The 22,564-nt window shown below is 37.4% G+C and overlaps 2 protein-coding genes across 4 annotated transcripts in view; one reads left to right on the forward strand and one right to left on the reverse strand.

Annotated features, from left to right (window-relative positions):
- Positions 1 to 7,394, forward strand: part of LOC126814997 (signal peptide peptidase-like 2B) — a 28,686-nt gene extending 21,292 nt beyond the window's left edge. For all 3 annotated transcript variants that reach the window (XM_050540505.2, XM_050540503.2, XM_056099583.1), the window contains exons 10-15: positions 1,127 to 1,201; positions 2,959 to 3,018; positions 3,491 to 3,593; positions 3,992 to 4,069; positions 4,488 to 4,642; positions 5,993 to 7,394. In XM_050540505.2, coding sequence (XP_050396462.2) covers positions 1,127 to 1,201; positions 2,959 to 3,018; positions 3,491 to 3,593; positions 3,992 to 4,069; positions 4,488 to 4,642; positions 5,993 to 6,139 — 618 coding nt within the window. In that variant the 3' untranslated portion in view covers positions 6,140 to 7,394. The remainder of the gene's footprint in view (positions 1 to 1,126; positions 1,202 to 2,958; positions 3,019 to 3,490; positions 3,594 to 3,991; positions 4,070 to 4,487; positions 4,643 to 5,992) is intronic.
- Positions 7,395 to 15,365: 7,971 nt separating this feature from the next.
- LOC130010331 (carboxypeptidase B-like) lies at positions 15,366 to 22,386 on the reverse strand. The gene is made up of 6 exons (XM_050540357.2): positions 22,280 to 22,386; positions 22,055 to 22,165; positions 20,449 to 20,536; positions 19,893 to 20,107; positions 19,310 to 19,394; positions 15,366 to 15,658 (listed from the first exon to the last, which is right to left on the reverse strand). The coding sequence occupies exons 2-6, from the start codon at positions 22,124 to 22,126 to the stop codon at positions 15,465 to 15,467; spliced, it is 654 nt and encodes a 217-aa protein (XP_050396314.2). The 5' UTR covers positions 22,127 to 22,165; positions 22,280 to 22,386; the 3' UTR covers positions 15,366 to 15,464.
- Positions 22,387 to 22,564: the final 178 nt, after the last annotated feature.

Genomic DNA, 22,564 nt, shown 5'->3' on the forward strand with positions numbered 1-22,564 from the left:
GTAATACAAGAATAATGAGATCAATATATACAGAAAACTGTAACAACAATTCATGAAACCATACAGGACAACAACAAGATCAAAGGGGTTTATTCTACAAAAACTAATTAAGTGTGAAGAGTAGCCATTGAGTATAGTTAAGCAATTAGGTAGCTATGATGATAGATACAATACTACCTGCAGAATGGGATAGTACCTACAATACAATTATGATATACCATGGTTTGTTTAGATAATGGTAATTAACTTTATATGTCTGTGTGATTAAATGTACAATTAGACTAGAGTAACCCATATGTGTAATAATTCTAAGAATTAGAGTGGATATAACTGATAAATTGATAATAATATTAGAAAAAATGAAAAATAATAAAACTCATAAAAATTCAAAGGTTTCTTATCCACTGTACTGTAGAATGAGTGGGGGTGATGGAAAACACATAATTTAGGTATATTTAATAAGTTCATCATAAGCACTAGGCAGGAATATCCCTGTGTCGCGGTTGAGGTCTGGACTGTTTCTTTTAATGTGTATGGCCTCAATAATTTTGCGGGTTTTTTCTATCGGTAGGTTGGCCGCCAGGGTTCTATACGTTTTAATTCTGTGTCCTGGGTTGGATTGTGTGTGTTGGGCCACAGCTGAATTGGTAGTAGAGGATTTAGATTTATGCTGACTGATTCTCTTGTCTAAAGGCTGTCTAGTTTCTCCAATGTATTTTTTGTCACACGTGCAGGTTATTTCATAAACACATTCTTTTGGGTTCAGTTGTTTGGTTGGGGGAAGTTTGCCACTGGCCTTCAGGAGATCTTTGAGAGTTCTTCCTTTGGAAAATGTTACCTGGATGCCTGTTGGGGTTAGGAGTCTTCTGAGGTGGTACGATAGTTTGCCTTGAAAAGGTATTGTTATTCTCACTGGTGGTGTATCTGGTTTAGGTTGGCTTATATCTGTAGGAGGATTGGTGGTTGCTTTGATGATTTTCTGCACTAATTGTCGGGGGTAGTTATTGAAGTTGTGTAGGAAACTATACCTTTGACATTATTGATACAGCTCTGAATCTAGGGTCATATGTTGTTAAAAATGATGTTCATTTCACTTTGAAGCATATGTTCTTATTTATTTTTTCAGGTGTGTACTGTACTTCTGGTGTTGTTATTCTTTTATGATGTATTCTTTGTTTTTATTACACCTTTATTTACTAAGGTAAGTTATTGTATATAATATGTCTGTTAAGGAATTTTATTTACTGGACACAAAAGACGGTTTAAAGTTTGTCGTCTGCAAACTTTGTTCATAGGTGCTGTCCCAGTTTTCATAAAGTAACTGTTGGGACATTCCATGTCAAGTGGGTCAATTTTCAGAAATTTGGGAAATCGACCCCCTCCAAAAAATCTGGAAAAAATATATGCTATTGTACATGTAAAAACTAGAAACTATGCAAAATTTGTGGTCTGTAGCTTGAGTTTCATGTGTCACTGTTAAGTTTTCGAAACACAATATGTATTAGTAATCTGTTTGTGTAGATTACGAATCCGCAATCAGATTACTAGTGAGTGGTAGGGTTCCCATGCTACTTGGCCATGAAAACCAAAAAAAAATTGGTGTAATTACATATTTTCTGGATTTTGTAGTGCTCCAGGAGTTACAAAGTAATAGATATAGACCCAAATTTTGGCCTATCCAGAGATTGCTGGTAGTACTACATAAGAAACATGAAAACGCATCAGTCGACACTAGATTCCAAGAAAATTGGCCTTGAATATGGTTTCAGACACAAATTTTTGAAAATTGTCTCATATTTTCGAGCTGAAAGAACCTGGTAGATGAGCACCTAAACATCTGAAACTTGGTGTAATTATAGTTTGTACTAATGTCTCCAACATATGTTAAAGCCAGAAATACTTAGCAATTTTGACCTATCGTTTACTGGGTTAGGGTCATTTGAATAATGGCGCCACGCCCATTTTGGCCAAAATTCCCCAAATTGAGTGGACCTTATCTCAAGAACGGTTAGTCGCATCAAGCTAAAATTTGGAATATCAGCTTTTTCAGCTCTAATAAACATATAAACAAAAATCGAAGGGGGTACGGTTTAACTCATTGGGTGATAATTGACATCGAATGACCCAAAACTCAGATTTTGAAAAAAATCGAAAAAATATTGAGACGGCATGGGACAAGGATGGTTTTAACATATTTTAGAGACATTACTACAAACTTTAATCACACCAAGTTTCAGATATCAGATCGAAAATATGCAATTTTCGAAAATTTGTGTCTGAAACCATATTTGAGGCTAATTTTCTGGGAATCTAGTGAAGACTGATGCGTTTTCATATGTTTCGTATGTAGTACTACCGGCAATCTCTGGATAGGCCAAGATTTGAGCCTATATTTATTACTTTGTAGCTCCTGGAGCACTACAAAATCCTAAAAATATACAATTACACCAATTTTGGTTTTTATGGCCAAGTAGCATGCGAACCCTACCACTCACCTGTAATCTGAATGCAGATTCATAATCTACACCAAAAGTTCTTTAATACTACCTGTATATCTTAACTATAAAGGTAAAAATAAAGATATCTGAAACTCAAGTAAATTTCTAATACATATTTTTTTTCGAAAACTTATCGTTAACTCATGAAACTCAGATGCCGGTATCTCAGTCAAATTTCATGCTACAGACTACAAAGTTTGCACAGTTTCTAGTTTTTACATGTACACTAACATATATTTTTTCCAGATTTTTTTGAGGGGATCGATTCTCACCGCTGGCCCACTTGACATGGAATGACCCTCTTGATAAAAAGAAGTGGAGTATGAATCCCTTGTAAACTACAGTATTTTGCTAGATGAATATCAATCCTAAATGGTTCGGATATAAGCTAACATTGACAGTTTATTGTGTAGTTAAATAAATGTTGCTCTATATTTTTGTTTATATATTATTGTGACAGAACGGTGAAAGTGTTATGGTTAAAGTGGCTACTGGTGGTAATAGTGATACAGGAGAACAGGTTAATATAATTAATCTTAAGTCAATGGGAAAGTTTTAATTCTGTTGTATATGACATTTGAGAGAATTTGTCATGCCATCGCTGTAGTGAGATATATATACATGTACATTGTACAAATGTTTTTCAAAGACTGTGAAGGAGTTAAAAATATTGGATTTAGGTATAAATAAAGTGTTAAATTCGATTGATGTGACGATTAGTGGTGGCACAAAATTTAAACCATCGAATTTTTGTTTCGAAATATTAAGCGGATATCAGTATGTTTTCTGGTTTTGGGCTTAAACTGTCTTTACAGTGGCCCAAAATATTAATTATATATTAAAACAAACTATGTCTGTGAAACTTCCAGTCCATAAGGAAACTTTTATTTATCTGCTACCACATCTGTGAACAGGACAACTGGGTAAATTTATCTTGTTGTAAACAGTGTCTTTCAGTTTATTATTTGATGTCCTAAAACTTTTATTTACAGCTTCCTATGGTCTTTATTTTCCCAAAGATACTAACATCAGCACTATCAATATGTCAGGATCGACCATATTCTTTATTAGGTTTTGGAGATGTGCTTGTACCAGGTGAGCAGGATATGTAGTCTTTTTCAATACAATGAAACTATGTCAAAGTGTTTTTCTCAAACAGATATATTCATTCTTTTTAAAAAATTGTATTCATTTTTTTAAATAAATGTATACATTTTTTTAAATAAATGTATTCATTTTTTTAAATAAATGTATTCATTTTTTTAAATAAATGTATTCATTTTTTTAAATAAATGTATTGATTTTTTTAAATAAATGTATTCATTTTTTTAAATAAATGTATTCATTTTTTCCAAAGGTCATTATTTGTTTGAAGGTCATTATTTTGTTATACAAGAGTGTACTTTTATCGACCCTCATTTAAAAGTATAATTTTATGGCTTGAAGCGATTGTGTTGAAGTGTAATAAATGATTATTTGATATTTTGTTACAGGTTTACTTATATCTTATAATCATTGGTTTGATCTACATGTAGGTAGTTCTAGGATATATTATATAGCATCACTTATAGGTCAGTATATATTCTATTCTTATTGAAAATTGACTTATCTGGGTATATTTGTCACAATGATAATTTGATCAACTCAGAGAGTTCTGTTTACCCCTGTTTATGGAGGATTGTCTAGCTCATTTAGACAAGATTGGGCCTGGTTCTTATTTGTGTCATAGCATTGAGTGGTCTAACGCATGCACTTTTGATCATAAAGTCTTGTCATTGATACATGTGGCGTGGATTTGATCCCATACCTAATCTCGTCTCTTCCTCCCCCCTCTTCTCTCGATCAATCTTGGGTTAGGTTGTAGGGCAGTGTTGCTTTATAATTTCAAGCATCCTCTGAAGCGCTGTATTGGAGCTATATACAGAGATTTACTATCCCAAAATGCCCTCAATCTAGAAACTGATCAGTATTATTTATTTTTCATTTCAGCATACAGTGTAGGATTAGCATTTACATTCTTGGCATTAGCTTTTATGGAGAAAGGTCAACCAGCTTTATTATATCTGGTACCATGCACTCTTATCGTCACTTTTCTTATTGCTTGTAAGAGAAAAGAATTTCGTCATATCTGGTCTGGTGAAAAGGTGAGTATTAACGTTGACTAATTAATTGGCTGGAATTGATGTCATATAATTAAAATTTGTTGACCCTTTACTGAGTTTGATAATGAGGATTTTCTGCTTATGCTAATTGTGCTAAGTAGCAATAAGCAGTTCATTGATCAAGACTTTGGACACAATAACTCTTGTTCTATTTGATGAAGAATGTTCATGAGGTGAAAATTTCCTGGCTATGCAATGTATAATGTTGGACTGGGTAACAGTGTCTATGACAATTTAGGCTGATTGTTCTAAAGAAAAGATGGTTGACTAGTTTGTGATTAGAGCCTATGTGTTCTATTTATTGACATTTTGTAAGCGGATCTGAGATTGGGGAAGTTTTAAAACTAATTTTTAAAATATGTACTGGTCTTTCCATCAAAACAGATGCTGAATCATCAAGACTCAAATAAGACTGAGCAAATTACCTTTAAAGTAGCTAAGTCTCTAACTCAATATCATCCAAAGTCTTCGACATTGAAAACAGGAATTATTTGTCAATTTAAATCAACATTGATGTTGTGATCTTCTCAGGAAAAGATGAGGTTCTGATATCCGATATTTAAGACAAAATAAACATTTTACCATTATGCGTTTCAGCGCCATTTGTAACAAGGGATTCGAAGAATGAGGCTAAACTATTCCACAAGTCATGTCAAACGGTGACAACATATTCTTATCTGGAGAGCATGCACAATAAAAACTATCGGCGTAGATTGGAATAACCAGACGCTAGAGATAGCCATTCGATTGAGACTTCTGACGAATTTGAAATTAGAGTAAAAACGGAAACAATTGAATGTTAATCAGTTATATACATTCATATTACATTATTATATGCATTGCGAGTTGTGACCCTTTTGTGTCAATTTCTAGGTCCCAAATATTAGCGATTTAGCTCCTTTAAATTGAGATTGGACAATCTGATGGTTTTACAGTAACTTGCACATTTTATTCATTATGCACAAGTTTCTTACTTGCAAGCCAAATTTTTAGAAACAAAAAAAATAATATGCGTTTTAGAATGATATTATGTCCGCCAGTATAATTGGAAATCTATAAGTCAATCGTAGCCATCTACGATTACTTTCATAAACCCGCTTGTTTGTTCTTATACAAACTTTAGAGATTGTGCGGCTGACCGCAGTACAGTTGTAGGCTCATGTGGACAGGAATTACTCTGTTTGGAAAGTATTTGAATCCAAATGTATTCACACTTGATGAACTTTCTCACCGAATGGCATAATGCTAAGACTTACTCCCAAAGGATCCCCACTTGTATACTTTTAGCTCAATGTAGATTATTTATTGATACTAAAGTTTATATTTTTATAGTGTCCAAAGAAAGATGATGACGTTATAACAAGAGATTGTGACCCACCTGTTCCTGAAGTAAGCTACCAGGGCTCAGTAAATAGAGCGATTTCTACATCAACTCTTTCATCTGATACTGGGGAAGAACGGGGTTTGATTCGAACATAACTGCGTTATGTTTAGACTGTCATCTAGAATAACATGACGCTGTTAATAATTTTTAATTTACCCTGCCATGGCCTAAGACCAAGGAAAATTTGTTTTACTCAACTATTTTATCTATAATTTAGTCACTAATCAGTGGATAATCCAAAAAATGTGAACTATAGTCTGATTGTGACTATAGTCTGTTTCAGATTAGTATATCAACTTGAGCAGATACTATTTTGAATGACAGCTTGGTTTGAATGTTATTTTATATTAATATCTATGAATTAAATTCACAAACAGTTAAAGGCTTGATGCGTCATTTAGCGCTATAGGAATCCCTTGCAAACTACAATATTCTGAAAGTTAAATCTCTAATAGGAATATCATTCCAAAAGTGGTTCAATTTCATTGAGTATTATCAAAGTTATGATAAATTGAAAATTCATCAAGCTATGTTGCGTAAGAAGACGCCACCATCTTTTTTTGGTAGCGTGAAAAAAACCTGATGGACCTAGTTTAAATCCGATTAAATCAAGCATTATTATTTTAATTTTTTCTTAATTAAATGTTAATTAATCAATCTGAGTAACTATTTAGCATGTAATATGCCTTGAGAAATTTGATATTTTAGCAAAATTGCTAACGACGCATTGAGCTTTTAAACTGTTCACATAAATCAAAATAACCCTTTGTCAGCAGGGAATTAAGTCTCTTGATAACTACAGACATCTCATTAATTTGGTGACTGCTTTTAACCAATGGCGGTTTTTTTTTTATCCCTGTAATATATTTTTAGCTAGTTGACAAACTGAGGGTTATTATATTTTATTCACCACTTCTTTTAGCTATCTAACATATCGACCACCACTTACCGGGAATATTTCTCATCAACTCTCATCAACATTTGTTTTAAATGCAAAAGCACAGCCATGTGTTTTTAAAACTATATGAATTCTTTATATTATGAAAAGTGGTTTAAAGTGATTAGGAAGAGTAGGCATAATCTGCCTTGTGTATAGCACCTGGCGTAAATCATGAAACTGCAATTCTGTGCAATATGTGAATGTGTTTATTATCTACTTGTCTCTGATATAGACAATAATGGTTTTTATTAACTCTAACCATTATATACCTACATTATTTAAGATAATCAATGAGGTTGAATACATAGATCTAATTACTTCTGAATAGTTATTTTATATATATGTTAAAATACTGTAAATATTTGTATATCAATTGACTATATTTATGTAATTAAAGACCAGTCATTTAATACTAGTTTTATTATGTTTATTTAAATTTTGAAGCAACTTTCTAACGGTACAGGGAGCCATGGTGGTTCAGTGAGTAAGACATACACTGGCTCGCCAACCAGGAGGTCTTAGGTTCACTTCCAGTGTTGGCCATAAAAGTCCCTCTGGATTTTTTGGCGTGGTTCCCCCTTCTCAGTTGTACAGGATGGATTGCCTGATAAGGACAGTGTAGTCATTTGGATGGGACAAAAAAAAGAGGTCCTGTGTACACATTGGCATGCATGTAGAAGAACCCTTGACAGTTGGAAATTGCTTGACAGTTGGAATTTGATATAAGAGTAGGTTTTAGCACGGCTGTCCTGCCACAGTTTCTGTTAAAGCACACGGTATGATGTAAGCCTGTCTTCCTTAGCTCTGTCAGTGCAGAAAAGTAGGACGTTAAACCCATTTCATTTCCATTTCTCTTCCAACTGTACATGTACGAACTTAGTAACACAGTCATACAGAATATTTATTTCCTGCTGGATTTTAAGGAGGGTTCTTCATCATGCCAAGAAGGACAAACTATGCTAATTACAATTACTTTTGCAACATAATGGATTCAATTACTGATTATTTCTAAATGATTACAGCAATTTTTCAATGTAATTGATCATATGAAAATTACTTTTGCAATGTAATGGATTCAATTACTGATTATTTCTTTTAAAAAATATTTAAAGATACATTATGTAAGATTTAGATAAAGAGCTGACCATTCTTGCTATAATAGTATGGAAGGGTATCGCTGCCAATATTAAATGCTCTGCGACAATGCCGTTTCCATTGATGATATGTAAAAAGTACAATGTACAAAGTCCTAAAACCGATAATGATAAAGTCAAAATACCTCTAAGGCAAGAGTTAAATGTAAAACGTTAAATGTTCAGTGTTAAATGACAAATGTTTTGTGGGAAAATGCTTTTTTATGACGTGTCTACATTTTACATTTCTCTCATTACATTTTACATTTGCGCTCTGCCACATCCCATTTGTCCTTCGCGCTTTAGCATCAACTTTCATATTCAAATGTAGGATATCACGTGACTTATTAACATATATGGAAACCCGGCACAAGCACACTATAAGGATATTCACCGCACCATAACAGTAAATCAAGCTGGCACACTATAAGAAACTTTCTAGACGACCGTGCATAGCCATGAATGTGCCAGGAAATAATTGATCGATTCAAAGAGCCAAAGAAACCTACTTTCCAGTAATTTATAACACAATAACTGGAATTTCGTATTAATACCCTTATTTTGAAATTTTACCCCCCCCCCCTTCCGGTCTCTATAAACAGAGTTGAGTACAGCCTAATTAACTTTTATCCATTAAAAACCCCCAACAATATATAAGCATTGTACCCAACAAATAAATAATATATCTAAAGAGAGGAATGACTATATATTTTTTAGTATGGACATAGAGAATTTTTGATTAAGCCCCGTATCTTTATTTTAGTTTAGCCCCCCCCCCCCCCAACCCTTCCTTCACTTCAACTTGAATCTTATTTTGTAAAGTTAAGCAAATATGAATTTGCCAGAAAATTATTTGCATATTTGAAAAGAGCAATCAGGTATCTGGAATTTCGTATTTCGACCAGTATTTTTACTTGAAAACCCCTTTAATAATGTGATATCTATTGGATTTGAATTATGAAAATACGATTGTACCAGAAAACTATTAACATATTTACAAACAGAAATGAACGGGCTGTTCACTAATATGTAACATGATACCTGGATTTTCATATTTGGACATTGCACAGCCCCCAACCCACTCCCCGTAATCATGGTAAAGTACCATCAAAAGTGTCAAGGTAAGTAAATTTCTTATTGTGTGCTAGGCTGATTTCCTGTTATAGTGTCGTGAATATCCTTGTTTCGGCTTATAGTGTGTTAATAAGTCACGTGAAAGTTGGTGATGTGCGAAACATGCAAAGTAGAAAGCGTGAAGGACAAATAGGATGTGGCAGAGCGCAAATGTAAAATGTAATAAGATGAATGTAAAATGCAGACACGTCAAAAAAAAGCATTTTCCCACAAAACATTTGTCATTTAACACTTTTAACATTTGACGTTTGACCTTTAACTCTTGCCTTAGAGGTATTTTGACTTTATCATTACCCTTATTAGGACTTTGTACTTTTGACATATAATCAATGGAAAAGACATTGTAGCAGAGCATTTAATATTGGCAGCGATACCCTTCCATATAATAGCTCAAAAATAGATAATGTAAAATGAAAATATTGAACTTTTCATTCAAATTACTTCATTCTTAGCCAAGTTATCACTGTTTGTAGTTTTGTGCATAGTGGTAATCAAGGCACTGGTATATTCGACACTTAGCCTCGCTTTCCCATTCTTAAATTAAATTTTCAAATGGCGAACCGTTACCGTTCTAATCTAGTTAAAATCTCGAGTATGGGATGCCATCGGGATTTGATTGATTATGGTCTTGTTTTGTTAATAAATGTCTAATTAATAGTTTATATAACATTTCAGCCATAAAGAAAGACCTGCAATAGGCAGATTTAGCTCTTGCATAATGTATGTTTAAGACCTGAATAAAATCTGATCTTTTATTCAAAAACATATATAATCTATACCATATCATAAGTAACCCTAGTTTAGAGTTTTATGATACGCGAGGCACTTTTAATAGAGGACTGGTCTGTATGTTTGAGGACAAAAGATAGATGCTTTCTGCTTGGAACTTGTTAGCATGTATATAAAGTACTAATAGAATAACTTTCGTTGCTTTCTAATTAGTACTTGTCGATCTTATCAAAGGTTACAATAGGTCATAAAACAAAAATTGACTACACTGGACTAAACTTAAAGGGGGGCTCAGATCGACCTTACGACGCGACTCAAATGGTCGCCGACTGGTTTTCCGGCGACTGCCGCCGATTGTCGCACGATTTCCGTCGCCGATTCTAGTCGATCTGAGTCTAGCTACGACCGTCGTGCGACAGTTTTTCACGATCGGCGACTGAGTCGCAGGAGTTGAACATGTTCTACTTCTACGACGCGACGGAACCAGTCGCCGACTCGTAATCGTCGATGTGTGCGTTTCTACGATCGGTTGCCGACTGCGCTATAAATTTTAGCCAATCAGAGCGGCGAATGAAAATCATAAACAAAAATTTGAATCCCTCGAGGTAATTTAAATTGCTTTCTCACTATAATTTCGCTAATTGGATGGAGAGATTATGGAATAATTAGGCATATTTTGTATTTTTATGGGGAAAATTTGTGTGCGCGTACCTGCATTCTGTGTGGCGCCATTTTGAACGAGTCACATGATCTATTCGTGAGGACGCCACAAGTCGGTGTATCGGTGTCGATGTGAGTGCGCTCGCGTTCAATCGTACGACCGATAGCAACTGGTCGGCGATCATTGCTGAATTCGATCTTAGTGCAATCTACGATAGTCGCCGACAGTTTTAACGAACGTTTGTATAAATACAACAAACCAAAACAAGCTTAGATTTTAATTAATAGAACCGCCTTTAACAACAACACACGGTTATTAACGCCAGCAAATGAAATGAAATGAAATGGAGTTTAACGTCCTACTGTTCTGCTCCTAACCTGGGCTAATGAAGACGGGCAAACGCCATACACTGTGCTATGAGGGAAATTTTGCCCGGACAGCGGCACTACGGCCTACTCTTATATCGAATTCCAACTGCCAAGGGATCTTTTACGTGCACGCCAATGTGTACACGGGACCTCGGTTTTTGTCCCATCCGAACGACTAGACAGCTTTCCTTGTCAGCCCCTCCGTCCTGCATCACTGACAAGGGAGAACCACGCCGGTAACGCCAGCAAGTCTATATGCAAACTTATAATGTAATCATACAAGTAATGATTACAGCATAGTTTCAACAGTAATCGATTAAATTTTATGCAATCAAAATTTATGTCAACTGATTACTTGAAAATTTGTAATCGATTACGGCCGATTACAATTACTGATTATGATTATCCCGTGGTTAGCTACTAGTACCAGATGAGATTTAAACCTACATTATGCGAGAGCTAAATCTGTCTATTGTAGGTCTTTCTTTAGGCCTGAAATGTTATCTAAATTATTAATTAGACATTAATTAACCTATCCAGACCATAATCAACTCTAGATGGCATCGCTAGCCTGCGATTTTTAATGGATTATGATCCGATTTACTGCATAACTTTCCTTCACGATTTAACGATTAAATGGATAATCGAGACTATGCTGTTTATCGTACTGACTTTAGTAATGATGATCAAGGCTAGCCGGAAATTTCAACGGCTTAGTTCTCGGTTCATAGTGGATCAATTTGAATGAAATTTTCAGCAAATTGCATTTACATTATTTAGTTTTTAACTATTATAGGGAGAACTGCCAACTCGTTATCGAATCTCCCATAATGTATCTTTAACATCTGCTTAACATTTGATATCACAGACAGCTTGACAGAAAAGCAAGTAGAGGTTTAGTGCGCAATAGTGAGTATCCAGACCTAATAACCTATGTTACCTATTCAGTTTCCCTAGGATAGTAAGTGGCAGGTTCGCTCTAATAAGAAAAAGATGGGCGCGGGCTGACAGTAGGACAGTAAGGGTCCTACTGCCATTCTCGCTCCAACCCAACGCGTTGTTCCTAATCGGTCCCACTGGGATTGTGACAGGTAGGTGCTGATCAATTTGGGCCTCTCTCGCCCAGATTGTAATTCCCTCTCTTACCTAATTATAGTACAGGTAAAGTGGGTTGTAAATGTGACATTCAGTCTATCCACAGTTCCTGTGGTCTGAAAGTCGGGGCGGCTTTGGATAAAAACAGGGAAATTTGGGGTTATTCTTCTGAAAGTTTTTCTTTAAACCTGTACCGTGTTATTCTTCCTGGATAGGGTTTTTTTTCCTTACGAAAACATGATATAAGGTTTTTCTTATGGGAATTCTGGGATATTCTCATCTTGCATACATGTAAACATAGACGGTTTATAAGCAAGATAAAGTCCTCGACTTCGGTTATGCTGGGGAAGAAAGACTTCAGAAAAAAACCCTCGACAGAAATAGTCTCGGCCTGCTGGCCTCAGTTTTTCAAATTTGTTCTCGTGTTATTTTCTTCAGTCTTTCTTTCCCCAGCATAACCTCAGTCCAGGGGCGGATTGGGCCATCGGGCGATCGGGCAATCACCCGAAGGGCCGGTCGGACAAAAAATGAAAACCAGCGGCTGCCAGGCAGGATACGCCCACATTTTTGAGAGATGGATAGAGAACAAGCTAAAAAGAAAATGATTTTTCCTACAATCAAGGACCATAATTCATGAAGTTACAATTCGATATGCGCAAATATCGAAAGGAACCAAGATCAACATGCATTTCAAGTTTCATCAAAATCAGATTAAAATTGTAACCTCTACAGGGTCCACAACCTTGATATACCATATTTTTACACCTTTCGCGTACAAGCGGCGGCCACTTTGTCCAGCAGTTTTGGTTTCATTTTCAGGAAATTTGAACTCAACCTTTATTATGGTGTTACAGTGATATATTCAAACGATTTTTAAAATCAGATAATAAGTGTGACCTTCAGAGGGACCACACCCTAAAAGAGTCGATTGATTTTCGTATAATCAGGGGCCATAATTCATGAAGTTACGATCCGATATGCGACAATATCGAAAGGAACCAAGATCTTTAGGTTATAAACATGCATTTCAAGTTTCATCAAAATCGAATTAAAATTGCGACCTCTACAGGGTCCACAACCTTGACATATACCATATTTTTACACTATTCGCGTACAAATGGCGGCCATTTTGTCCGGCAATTTTGGTCTGATTTTCACGAAATTCGAACTCAACCTTCCTTAGGGTGTAATGGTGATATAATAATACGGTTTTTTAAATCAGATAAAAATTATGACCTCTATAGGGTCCACAAGCTAAAAACGCGATTTTTCGTACAATCAGGGGCCATAATTCAGGCAGTTACGGTCCGATATGCACGAATATCGAAAGGAACTGAGATCTTTGGGTTATAAACTTACATGTCAAGTTTCAACAAAATCGGATAAAAATTGTGACCTCTATAGGGTCCACAAGCTAAAAACATGATTTTTCGTACAAACAGGGGCCATAATCCATGAAGTTTCGATCCGATACATGCCAATATCGAAAGCAGCCGAGATCTTTTGGGGATAAACCTATATTTCAAGTTTTGTCAAAATCGGACAAGAATTGTGACCTGTAGAGAGTCCACAAACAAATTGTGGACGGACGGACAGGGGCGACGACAATATACGTCCACATGAAAATGTGGGCGTATAAAAATCCCTTTGTCCAATTCATCTAAAAAGAACCTTTTCTGTTGAACATTATATGTGGGGGGGGGGGGGGGTATTGGACCGGCCATGGAGCGATGATGATCATGTTGTATGTAGTGTAGTCCCATTTTTTAACCAGTTAAATTCTCTTGACTCTTAACTCTTGACGATACAATGATAACACGTTAATTAATAATATGACGATATGATAATTTCACAGCTTGATGGTTGTAAATTACTTGAAGGTCGGGGTTTGGGCCTAAATTAATCGATTTATGAGATATATTATTTGACAGAGATTATCAGATATGCCACAAAATCCCATATTTGAGGTTCATTTTTCAAATTTTCCAGGGGGAGAGCCGCCGGACCCCCACCCCCACCCGTTGGGACTCTGCTGTCAGTAAAAGGGGCCGCTCCGACACGGGAGCCCGGGCCGGTTCCCGACCCCAATCCGCCCCTGCCTCAGTCTCGTGCTTTATCCTACACAGAAAGATCAGGGCACGGTTTTTGAAAAAATGAAATTATAACTTCGGAAGCATTTACTTGCTTGATTTTACTGCGAACTAGGAATCCACGTGCGTTTTTATGTTTATATTATCATCATATACAGACATACTCTTATGACTGCATTGCCAACACGGATCTAATATTTAGCATCACTAGCACTAAAATTGTACATAAAGCCTAAGAACATCGTGGGCTCCGTCCTCTGCCACACAGCCCCTGTATTCTGCTCTAGCTAGTCCCACTGGAAGGCTTGAAGCGGGACCGAAAATCCTAGTTTAAAGGAGCGTTATGGCAACTCTGCCGTTCGCTTGACACTACTCTGTCACGAGTTGCTTTCGGCATGGGGGTTGGGTGGTTAAATGGTCTAACACGTGTGCTTTTTAGACCAAAAGTCTGTTATTGAGTAAAGTGGTGAGGTTTCGATCCCACACTGGAACGTGACAAGGAGTTAAATCACTTGTCCAACTTATAAAAAAAAACCTACGTACAAGCGAATTATTGAAATAAAATTGAACCATGTCAGTTCCCAAATGACTTAGTTTGTGCCGAGTGTGTGTGTGGATGTGTCTCCCTACCCCCCCCCCCCCTTCGCTCTTACTCGCCCTCGCCTCGACATCCCGTTCCGATGTTACACCCTTTGTCGAAATCTTGGGAACGCGATAGAGGCTCCTGTTTTAGAAAGATGTATTCAAATTTTACATGAAGCACCGTGTGGTTGCCTAGAGAGAGAGAGCGCGCAGTATCGATTTTCCAAAGTTATCCTTTTTCCGAACATCAGAAAGGCTACAGTTTCAATGGATTTGCTCAAATCTGGCGTTAAGCATTTGGACTGTGAAAGGATGATTTATAATAATTTTCAAATTTGATGTGAAATTGGACAAATGATTCTTGTTGATTTTCAACATTCTAGGACTTTCTGTTTCAGAGATATACTGAAAAAGCTTGTAACCACAAAAGAGATCAGATTTATTGAAGACATAAAGGGTCCTTATCAAATTTGGTCAACATCCAAATTTTACTTTCACAGAAGTTGCCGTCTATGATTTTCATTTTCGAGACACAGCTGCTGCGAGGGCGGATCTATGGAGTAAAGCATTATAAAAGAACAACACATAATCCTTGGGAAATGTCATTTATTTATTCCTAGGCACCTCTCTGTATCATTCATTATGCGCCAGTTCAACGCGTAAATCAGTATTACACCTAACGATTGGCTTAAAGGTCATTATTAAAGCTGATTGCAAGATTGTAGAAAGATGCAAATAGTTCTTCTCCACTAGGAACAATCTGACTGGCTGGTAGAACAAAACCTCCTGCACTTGCTGAAGCTGGTCTCAGTTCATAGGTGTAAGCATATTTTACAGAACCTCCCATAATAGCCCAATCATCTGAACCACCAGAAGCAGCATCTGAAAAGGAAAGAACATCGGTCAATGCACACTTCCGTTAGTCACAGTAGCCTATTACCACTTATTATTTCTTACTGTGGGAGCGTGATGGGTTTTGTCTCCATCCATAATATCAATATTAATATTACTATTTCATGTTGACGTATTGTGTCGTCACCCTGTCCATCTGTCCGAACGTCCGTTCACATTTGTTTGTGGACACTCTACAGGTCCCAAATTTTATCCGATTTTGATCGAACTTTAAATATATGTTTATATCCCATGGACCCCGGATGAGCTCGATTTTAGCACGTATTGGACTGTCACTTCCTGGATTATTGCCCCTGATTGTACGGTAAATCGTGTCTTTAGCTTGTGCGCCCCTTATTTAATTTTACAAACTGTTTAAATATATTTGCGTTACGCAATAATCAAGGATGAGTTCGAATTTCATGAAAATCAGGCCAAAACGGTCCATCACCTTTAAGCAAAATTTGCTTCAATAGTGGCAAAGCATGAAATATGTATACCAAAATTGTGGACCCTTTAGGGACCGCAATATAGTTGAAACTTAAAATATGTGTTATGGATCAAATGATCCTGGATGTGTTCGATGTTGGAGCCTTTTAAAGTAGCTAAGTCTCTAACTCAATATCATCCAAAATCTTCGACATCGAAAACACGAATTATTGGTTAATTTAAATCAACATTTATGTTGTGATCTTACCGGGAAAAGATGGCCTTCTGATATCCAATATTTAAGACAAAATAAACATTTTACCATTGGTGAAATGAAATGAAATGGGGTTTAACGTCCTACTGTTCTGCTCCTAAACTGGGCTAATGAAGACGGGCATACGCCATACAGTGTGCTATGAGGGAAATTTTACCCGGGCAGCGGCACTATCGCCTACTCTTATATCGAATTCCAACTGCCAAGGGGTCTTTTACCTCGGTTTTTCGTCTCATCAGAAGGACTAGACAGCTGCCCTTGTCAGGCCCTCCGTCCTGCATCACTGACAAGGGGGGACCACGCCGGAAAATCTGGATGAACTTTCTCGGCCAATGCCGGGATCGAACACCCGACCTCCAGGCTAGCAAGCCAGCGTCTTACCCCTTTAGCCACGTGATCCCCTTTACCATTGGTACACGAATCGTGTACCATAATGCCTTTCAGCGTCATTTGCAACAAGCGACTTGAAAAACAAGGCTAGACATATTCTACAAGTCATGTCAAAGGGTGACTTTATATTTTTATATGGAGAGCATGCGCAATGAATACTATTAGCGTAGACTCGAATAACCAGACGCTAGATTTTCCATTCGATTGAGACTTCTGGCGTTTTTCGCTGAACATAACTGTTTTGAAATAAAACGGAAACGATTGAATGTAAATCAGTTTATATACAGTCATATTACATTATTATATGCGTTGCGACCTATTTGTGTCAATTTCTAGGTCCGAAATATTAGCGATTTAGCTCCTTTAAGCAAAATATACAGAACCTTTGTTGAAAACCATGTGACCGCGATAGAAGCAATAGCTTTTAATGTTTTTGTTTTCAAATTTGGTTTGAAGCATTTCGGTCATGAGAGGACGAACCATTTTGATAATCAGGTTTCCGCGACCTATCGTTCCAGATTAATGCACGCTTTGTGAATGCGATAGCGGCTACGGTTTTTTAACAGATCTTTTTTCAAATTTGGTGGGAGACATCGGGTTCGTGAGAGGACGAATATTATCGATCTTCAGCGATAAACAACTTCATTTGCTGAAAACCTTCTGAACGCGATAGGACTACATACTCTTCAAAAAAAGTAGGTGATATTGAAATGCAAATATCTTTTCAGGTTGTGATATGATAAATAGTCATGAACACTTGACATGCTTTGAGAGTATGTTTACAGATGAAGAACTTATCGCCCCAATCGAACCACTGAGCTACACGTGCGACACGCAATAGCGCCATACACGTGGGAGGGGTTCATTGTCAAATTTGACGCTTCAAGGAAGGGTTAATGAAAACTGCCGCGTGCTGGTTTATCCTATCCATGTTTGCTTTCCTATCGGTTCTTGCATAAGATTGACTGTTTAGCGTGTCTTTGCTTTAGTGTGTTACGTTTAATTTGCAATGAGACGTCTTCAACATGATGAACGTCTACGTGCTATTGACATGTTTCAAATGGGTTCTACACAGCGAGCAGTAGTCAACATGCTTATGTGTCACAGTCTGTGATCAGCAGACTGTGGAACCGGTACCAACAAACAGACAATGCTGATGATAGACCTCGTTCAGGTCGTCCTAGAGCCACTACACAAGCCCAGGATCGATACATTCGTACACAGATCCTGCGAAATCGAAGACAAGCGGCCAATCAGCTTTCTGTAAACTTGTACCATGCGCGACGACCGCGTGTTGTGCCTCCATTAACTCGCCAGCACATGGCAAGCAGACGTCAATGGTGTAGGCTGCGTAGAAATTGGGGTAATCGTCGATGGGCGCGTGTAATGTTCTCAGATGAGTCCAGATTTACTCTGGATTTCACCGATAGGCGTGCTCGCGTTTGTAAATGGGCGTCATGCTAACGTTAACGTCAGCCAGCATGTCAGATTCGGGCGGTGGTCTGTTATCGTGTGGGGAGGAATCACCATGACTGGCAGAACGGACTTGCATATTGTTCAAGGAAGGGTCACTGGTGTGTACTACCGTGACCACATCCTGGCACGGACAGTTCTGCCCTTTGATCAATGTGCAGGTCGACGTTTCATCTTTCAAGATGATAATGCCCGTGCCCAACGCGCTCGTGTCGTGAATAACTACCCCAAGCGTCACCATATTGTCCATATGCCTCGGCCAGCCATGAATCCTGACCTTTCCCCTATAGAGCATGTCTGGGACATGATCGGGAGACGTGTTCGTCGACCTCAACGGACAACACTGCAAGAATTGGCCGTGGCACTGCAAGAGGAGTGGGTCAGATCGCCCCAAATCTTGATTGGACGGTTGATTAGGAGCATGCCACGACAAATTGCTGAATGTCTGAGGATTGGTAGAGCAATTACTCATTATTAAGACAAATATCAAAAACGTCCATTTTCACTTTTGACAGTGTATCTCTTTGCGAGTGAAATGGTGCCGTCAGATAAGCCGCCCATATGAACTGTTTATGTTCATGTGTAGGCAATTGGCCTGTTATTAACATACACTGTTTACCTCTAATAAAAACAGCTTTGCATGTCCGCAGTTTTGTATTGTTTCTGAATATCCCCTACTTTTTTTGAAGAGTATATAATGAGCCCGTCCATCTCTTGCGTATCTTGCATGGCAACCGCTTGTACTTGTTTATGTAAGTGGGCAAAGGGCTGGTTGTAGGCGTCAAATGAGGCTAATTATAGCATTGCGAGGGGACAACTAAGCTCTGTCATGTTTATTCCTCAGCGGACACTTCACAGAATTAAATGGTTGTAGGGAACGGACGAACCTGGTTCGATGGCAAGGATTCGGACATCATAGTTATCATTTCGATTATAAATACAAAAACATGAGAATTCCCAAAGTTGCCACCTAAATTTGTAATATTATGAACGTATAAACACGATCGGGATTTTAAAACAAATTAAAACTCACTAAGAACAATTTGAAAATTTATTTCATAAAATTATTTACTTACATAGCAATTCGGGTCCTGTTCCGACTTGGAATCGTCTGCCGTGCACGTTATACAGGGCATTACCGGCAGAAATACCATAGTTATCCTAAAAATAACATGTCGTTATAAATGCACTTTTCTGGCCATGAAAAGTTAGAACCAATGGGAAATCTGACAAGCTGTGACAAAATGTACTGATGCAGCGAAATTTAAATTCCTGCAGTTCAAAGATATTTACAATTTAATCACCAACCAACCACTATTGAGCTGTACCTGGTTAAACCTAAGCAGTCTATTCCCGGGTACATGTCCTTGATCACGCGATGGCTTTAATTGGTGCTTGTGTCACCCAATTGGTGCTTTAAGAACGCTACCTTTCTATTCTTGTATGGATTAATCCCAAAACACTTCTTACAGACTGTAGCTTATCAATAGTTATATTCCTGAAGCAACGACCGCGAGCTCTACGACATCTAGTTAAGATCGAGACCATGTCCGATAATCAAGATGATCAATAGTTAGAATTATTGATATTCCATATAGACGGCATTTGATGACCCAATCAGGAAGACAAATGAGTTACTATAATATCAGCGTAACTTACTAGATCTTGATAATTTGGTGGTCTGGACCCGAAGGTGTGGGAATAGGGAAGAAGGATCATCTGCGAGTAGGAATGTACGGCCAAATATCCTATCAGTCGGGTTCCGCCATTTTGGATATCGGCTACCAATTCTTGGACATTTTGGGCCTCAACTTCAGACATTGGTCCAGTACCAGGATATATGTCGCTAGAGCAGCTTGAGCTAACACCAGTGGCTTAATAAAACAAGATAAACCATTATCTTTAATAAATTTCCATGGTTCTTATTACACCTTTACCACAATTACATGTTTACTACTAAGACTCTTTCGTTATTTAAAAGAGCTATTGCACGAATATCGGAAGATTGTCTCCCTATTGCAGCATGAGAGAACTCCAGTGGCTTGATAATGATAAAGCCAGATGAACAATTATATCTAATAAATTTTTACGGATCTTACTACAGTATTTGCACAATTACATGTATCACTAGATTTAGATTTAAAAGTGTGAATGTGTGAGTCTCGGATAATTGTCTTTTTTATTATATGTATAACAGTGGTTTTGGTTTACTCACTTCCCCATCTGGCATCAAAGTTTCTGTTCAGATCAACTCCCCTGCAATTACCTCCCCTGAAAACTCTGTTCTTTCTCCAATAGCGATCCTATTGTAAGTGGTGAAAAAAAATCGTAAAAACCATCAAATTAATAGATAAAACGACAAGCAAATGCAATCGGAATACATAGATACTGTAATAAATACAACTTTTTGTGAAGGTCAGTAAATCAATCAAATATACGGGAAAAGTGGGCTTCTTGAATGGGAAATTACGAACATAGTTGACCGTTTCAAGCCTCTTTAAAGATTGAAGAATATCAAAATATGCAAATATACTAAACAGCAAAAAAAAAAAAAAAACGTCAGTATATTTCAAAATCAGAGAGGCACTTTAATCAAATCATTCTAGAAAACGAATTACTAAATGGATCAAAGCAATTTTTTTAACAGTATGTCGACACATTAGTGATTAATTCATCACAATTCCAAGACATTACCAGAAGGTTTAGAGTCTGTACACAGTCTATACATCAGTACCTGGTGTGTCCACGGTAAGGTCTACGGCAATGGATGTTCTCTCTGGTGCGACGTCGGCGCACTGTATCGGTACTGATGGGTCTTCCGTGTGTTCCAACTGTCTGACGTGCTGTCTCAGATGCCTGTGTGAAGGGATTCTGCACGTGCTGTCGCACAACATGGCGGTCTTGTCGGCTTATGCCATATGGTAACCCCTGGTCTACCAGTTCGGGGGTGATCAGCCGTGGTATTGGTGGCCTGAAAGCGTTACTGAAGCCTATAGATGGTCCGAACATTGACCTGGAAGTGATTGGCAACGGCTTGGGCAGTGTGGCCAGCGTCGAGTCTTCCAAGCGCCTGGTTCCTCTGAGCTGTCGTGAGTCGTGGCATGCTGCTGACGTTGTAGTGTGAATGATTCAACCAGGGTGAACAGCAGGTGCAGCATGAGTTATATGAAAATCATGGAGAACACATTACCATCTCAGAAGTCAGGTTGCGTTTTTGAGAACATTTCCTGGGTTCAATTCTGTGTTTGGGAAGGAGCCTTATTGCTCAGTTAAAGTTGGAGATGTGGTCACAAATATACAATAAAAACATTTGGCAAGTTTTATGCAATGCGTCTATTCAGAGTAACATACCAACCTGACGTTCCTTTTGCTGCTTAGCATATTAGAGCTTTACATCAATACTGATTGAAAGATCGAAGTAATTTTTTTTTTTTTTTAAAGCAACCCCACATAAATTCGGACTTAAGAATACAGAAATAATTTAGCAAGTAGAGGGGCACGATTGGTACCCATAGCACTTGCTGAAATATGCCCCCAGTGAATCTCACAAATGTGTGGTCGATATGGAGGTATATTTCAGGTTATTTAAGTGTGACCTCTAACAACTCCCGGGTCTCTTAGTATAAATGTTTCTTTAGAGGGAAATCTCCAACGCGTTAAATCTTCTAGAAGTTTTAATTCATAAACTTAAAAGTGTGAACTTAAGGTAATGCGATTCCTCTTCATCCAAGTATTTTTCATACAACTAATTCATGAGGTGTATAGAAACATAACGGACATGATTAATGGTGTTTAATATAGATATTATAAAACAATCTTACATTTGTGTGTGAATATTCATAACCATCAGGATTGGTTACTGGTATAATAATCCAATCAAAGTTGTTCAACATATATGCAGCCTGGCTATCCGTAGTATATGTAGCCAATAACTGAAAAGGAAGGACATAATATATTATACATTATCGAGCAGGGGGGGGGGGGCGAGGGGCGTTTGTATCTTTTGGTATGTCACGGAAAGAAAAATAGAAACTTATTATACTTACCCTGTCAGTAATATACAATATGGCAGCTGGTGAAATCCACTCACGAGCATGGATACCAGCTTCAATTAAAATTGCTCTTCTAGTTCCAGCAAATCCGTTCGTAGATATCTTTAAAAAAGAATAACAGGAATATTGTCTGTAGAAGCAAATGAATACGTTAGGGAATGGTTGACATGGTCGTTGAATGACATAGTGACCAGTTCACAAATTGTATTCTGCTTGGGGAAATTTTCTGTTCAGTTTTATTTTGAGAGCTGTAAAAATGCTTTGATATGTATACGTTCA

This window comes from Patella vulgata, chromosome 3, assembly GCF_932274485.2.
Source record: "Patella vulgata chromosome 3, xgPatVulg1.2, whole genome shotgun sequence".
NCBI lineage: Eukaryota > Metazoa > Mollusca > Gastropoda > Patellidae > Patella > Patella vulgata.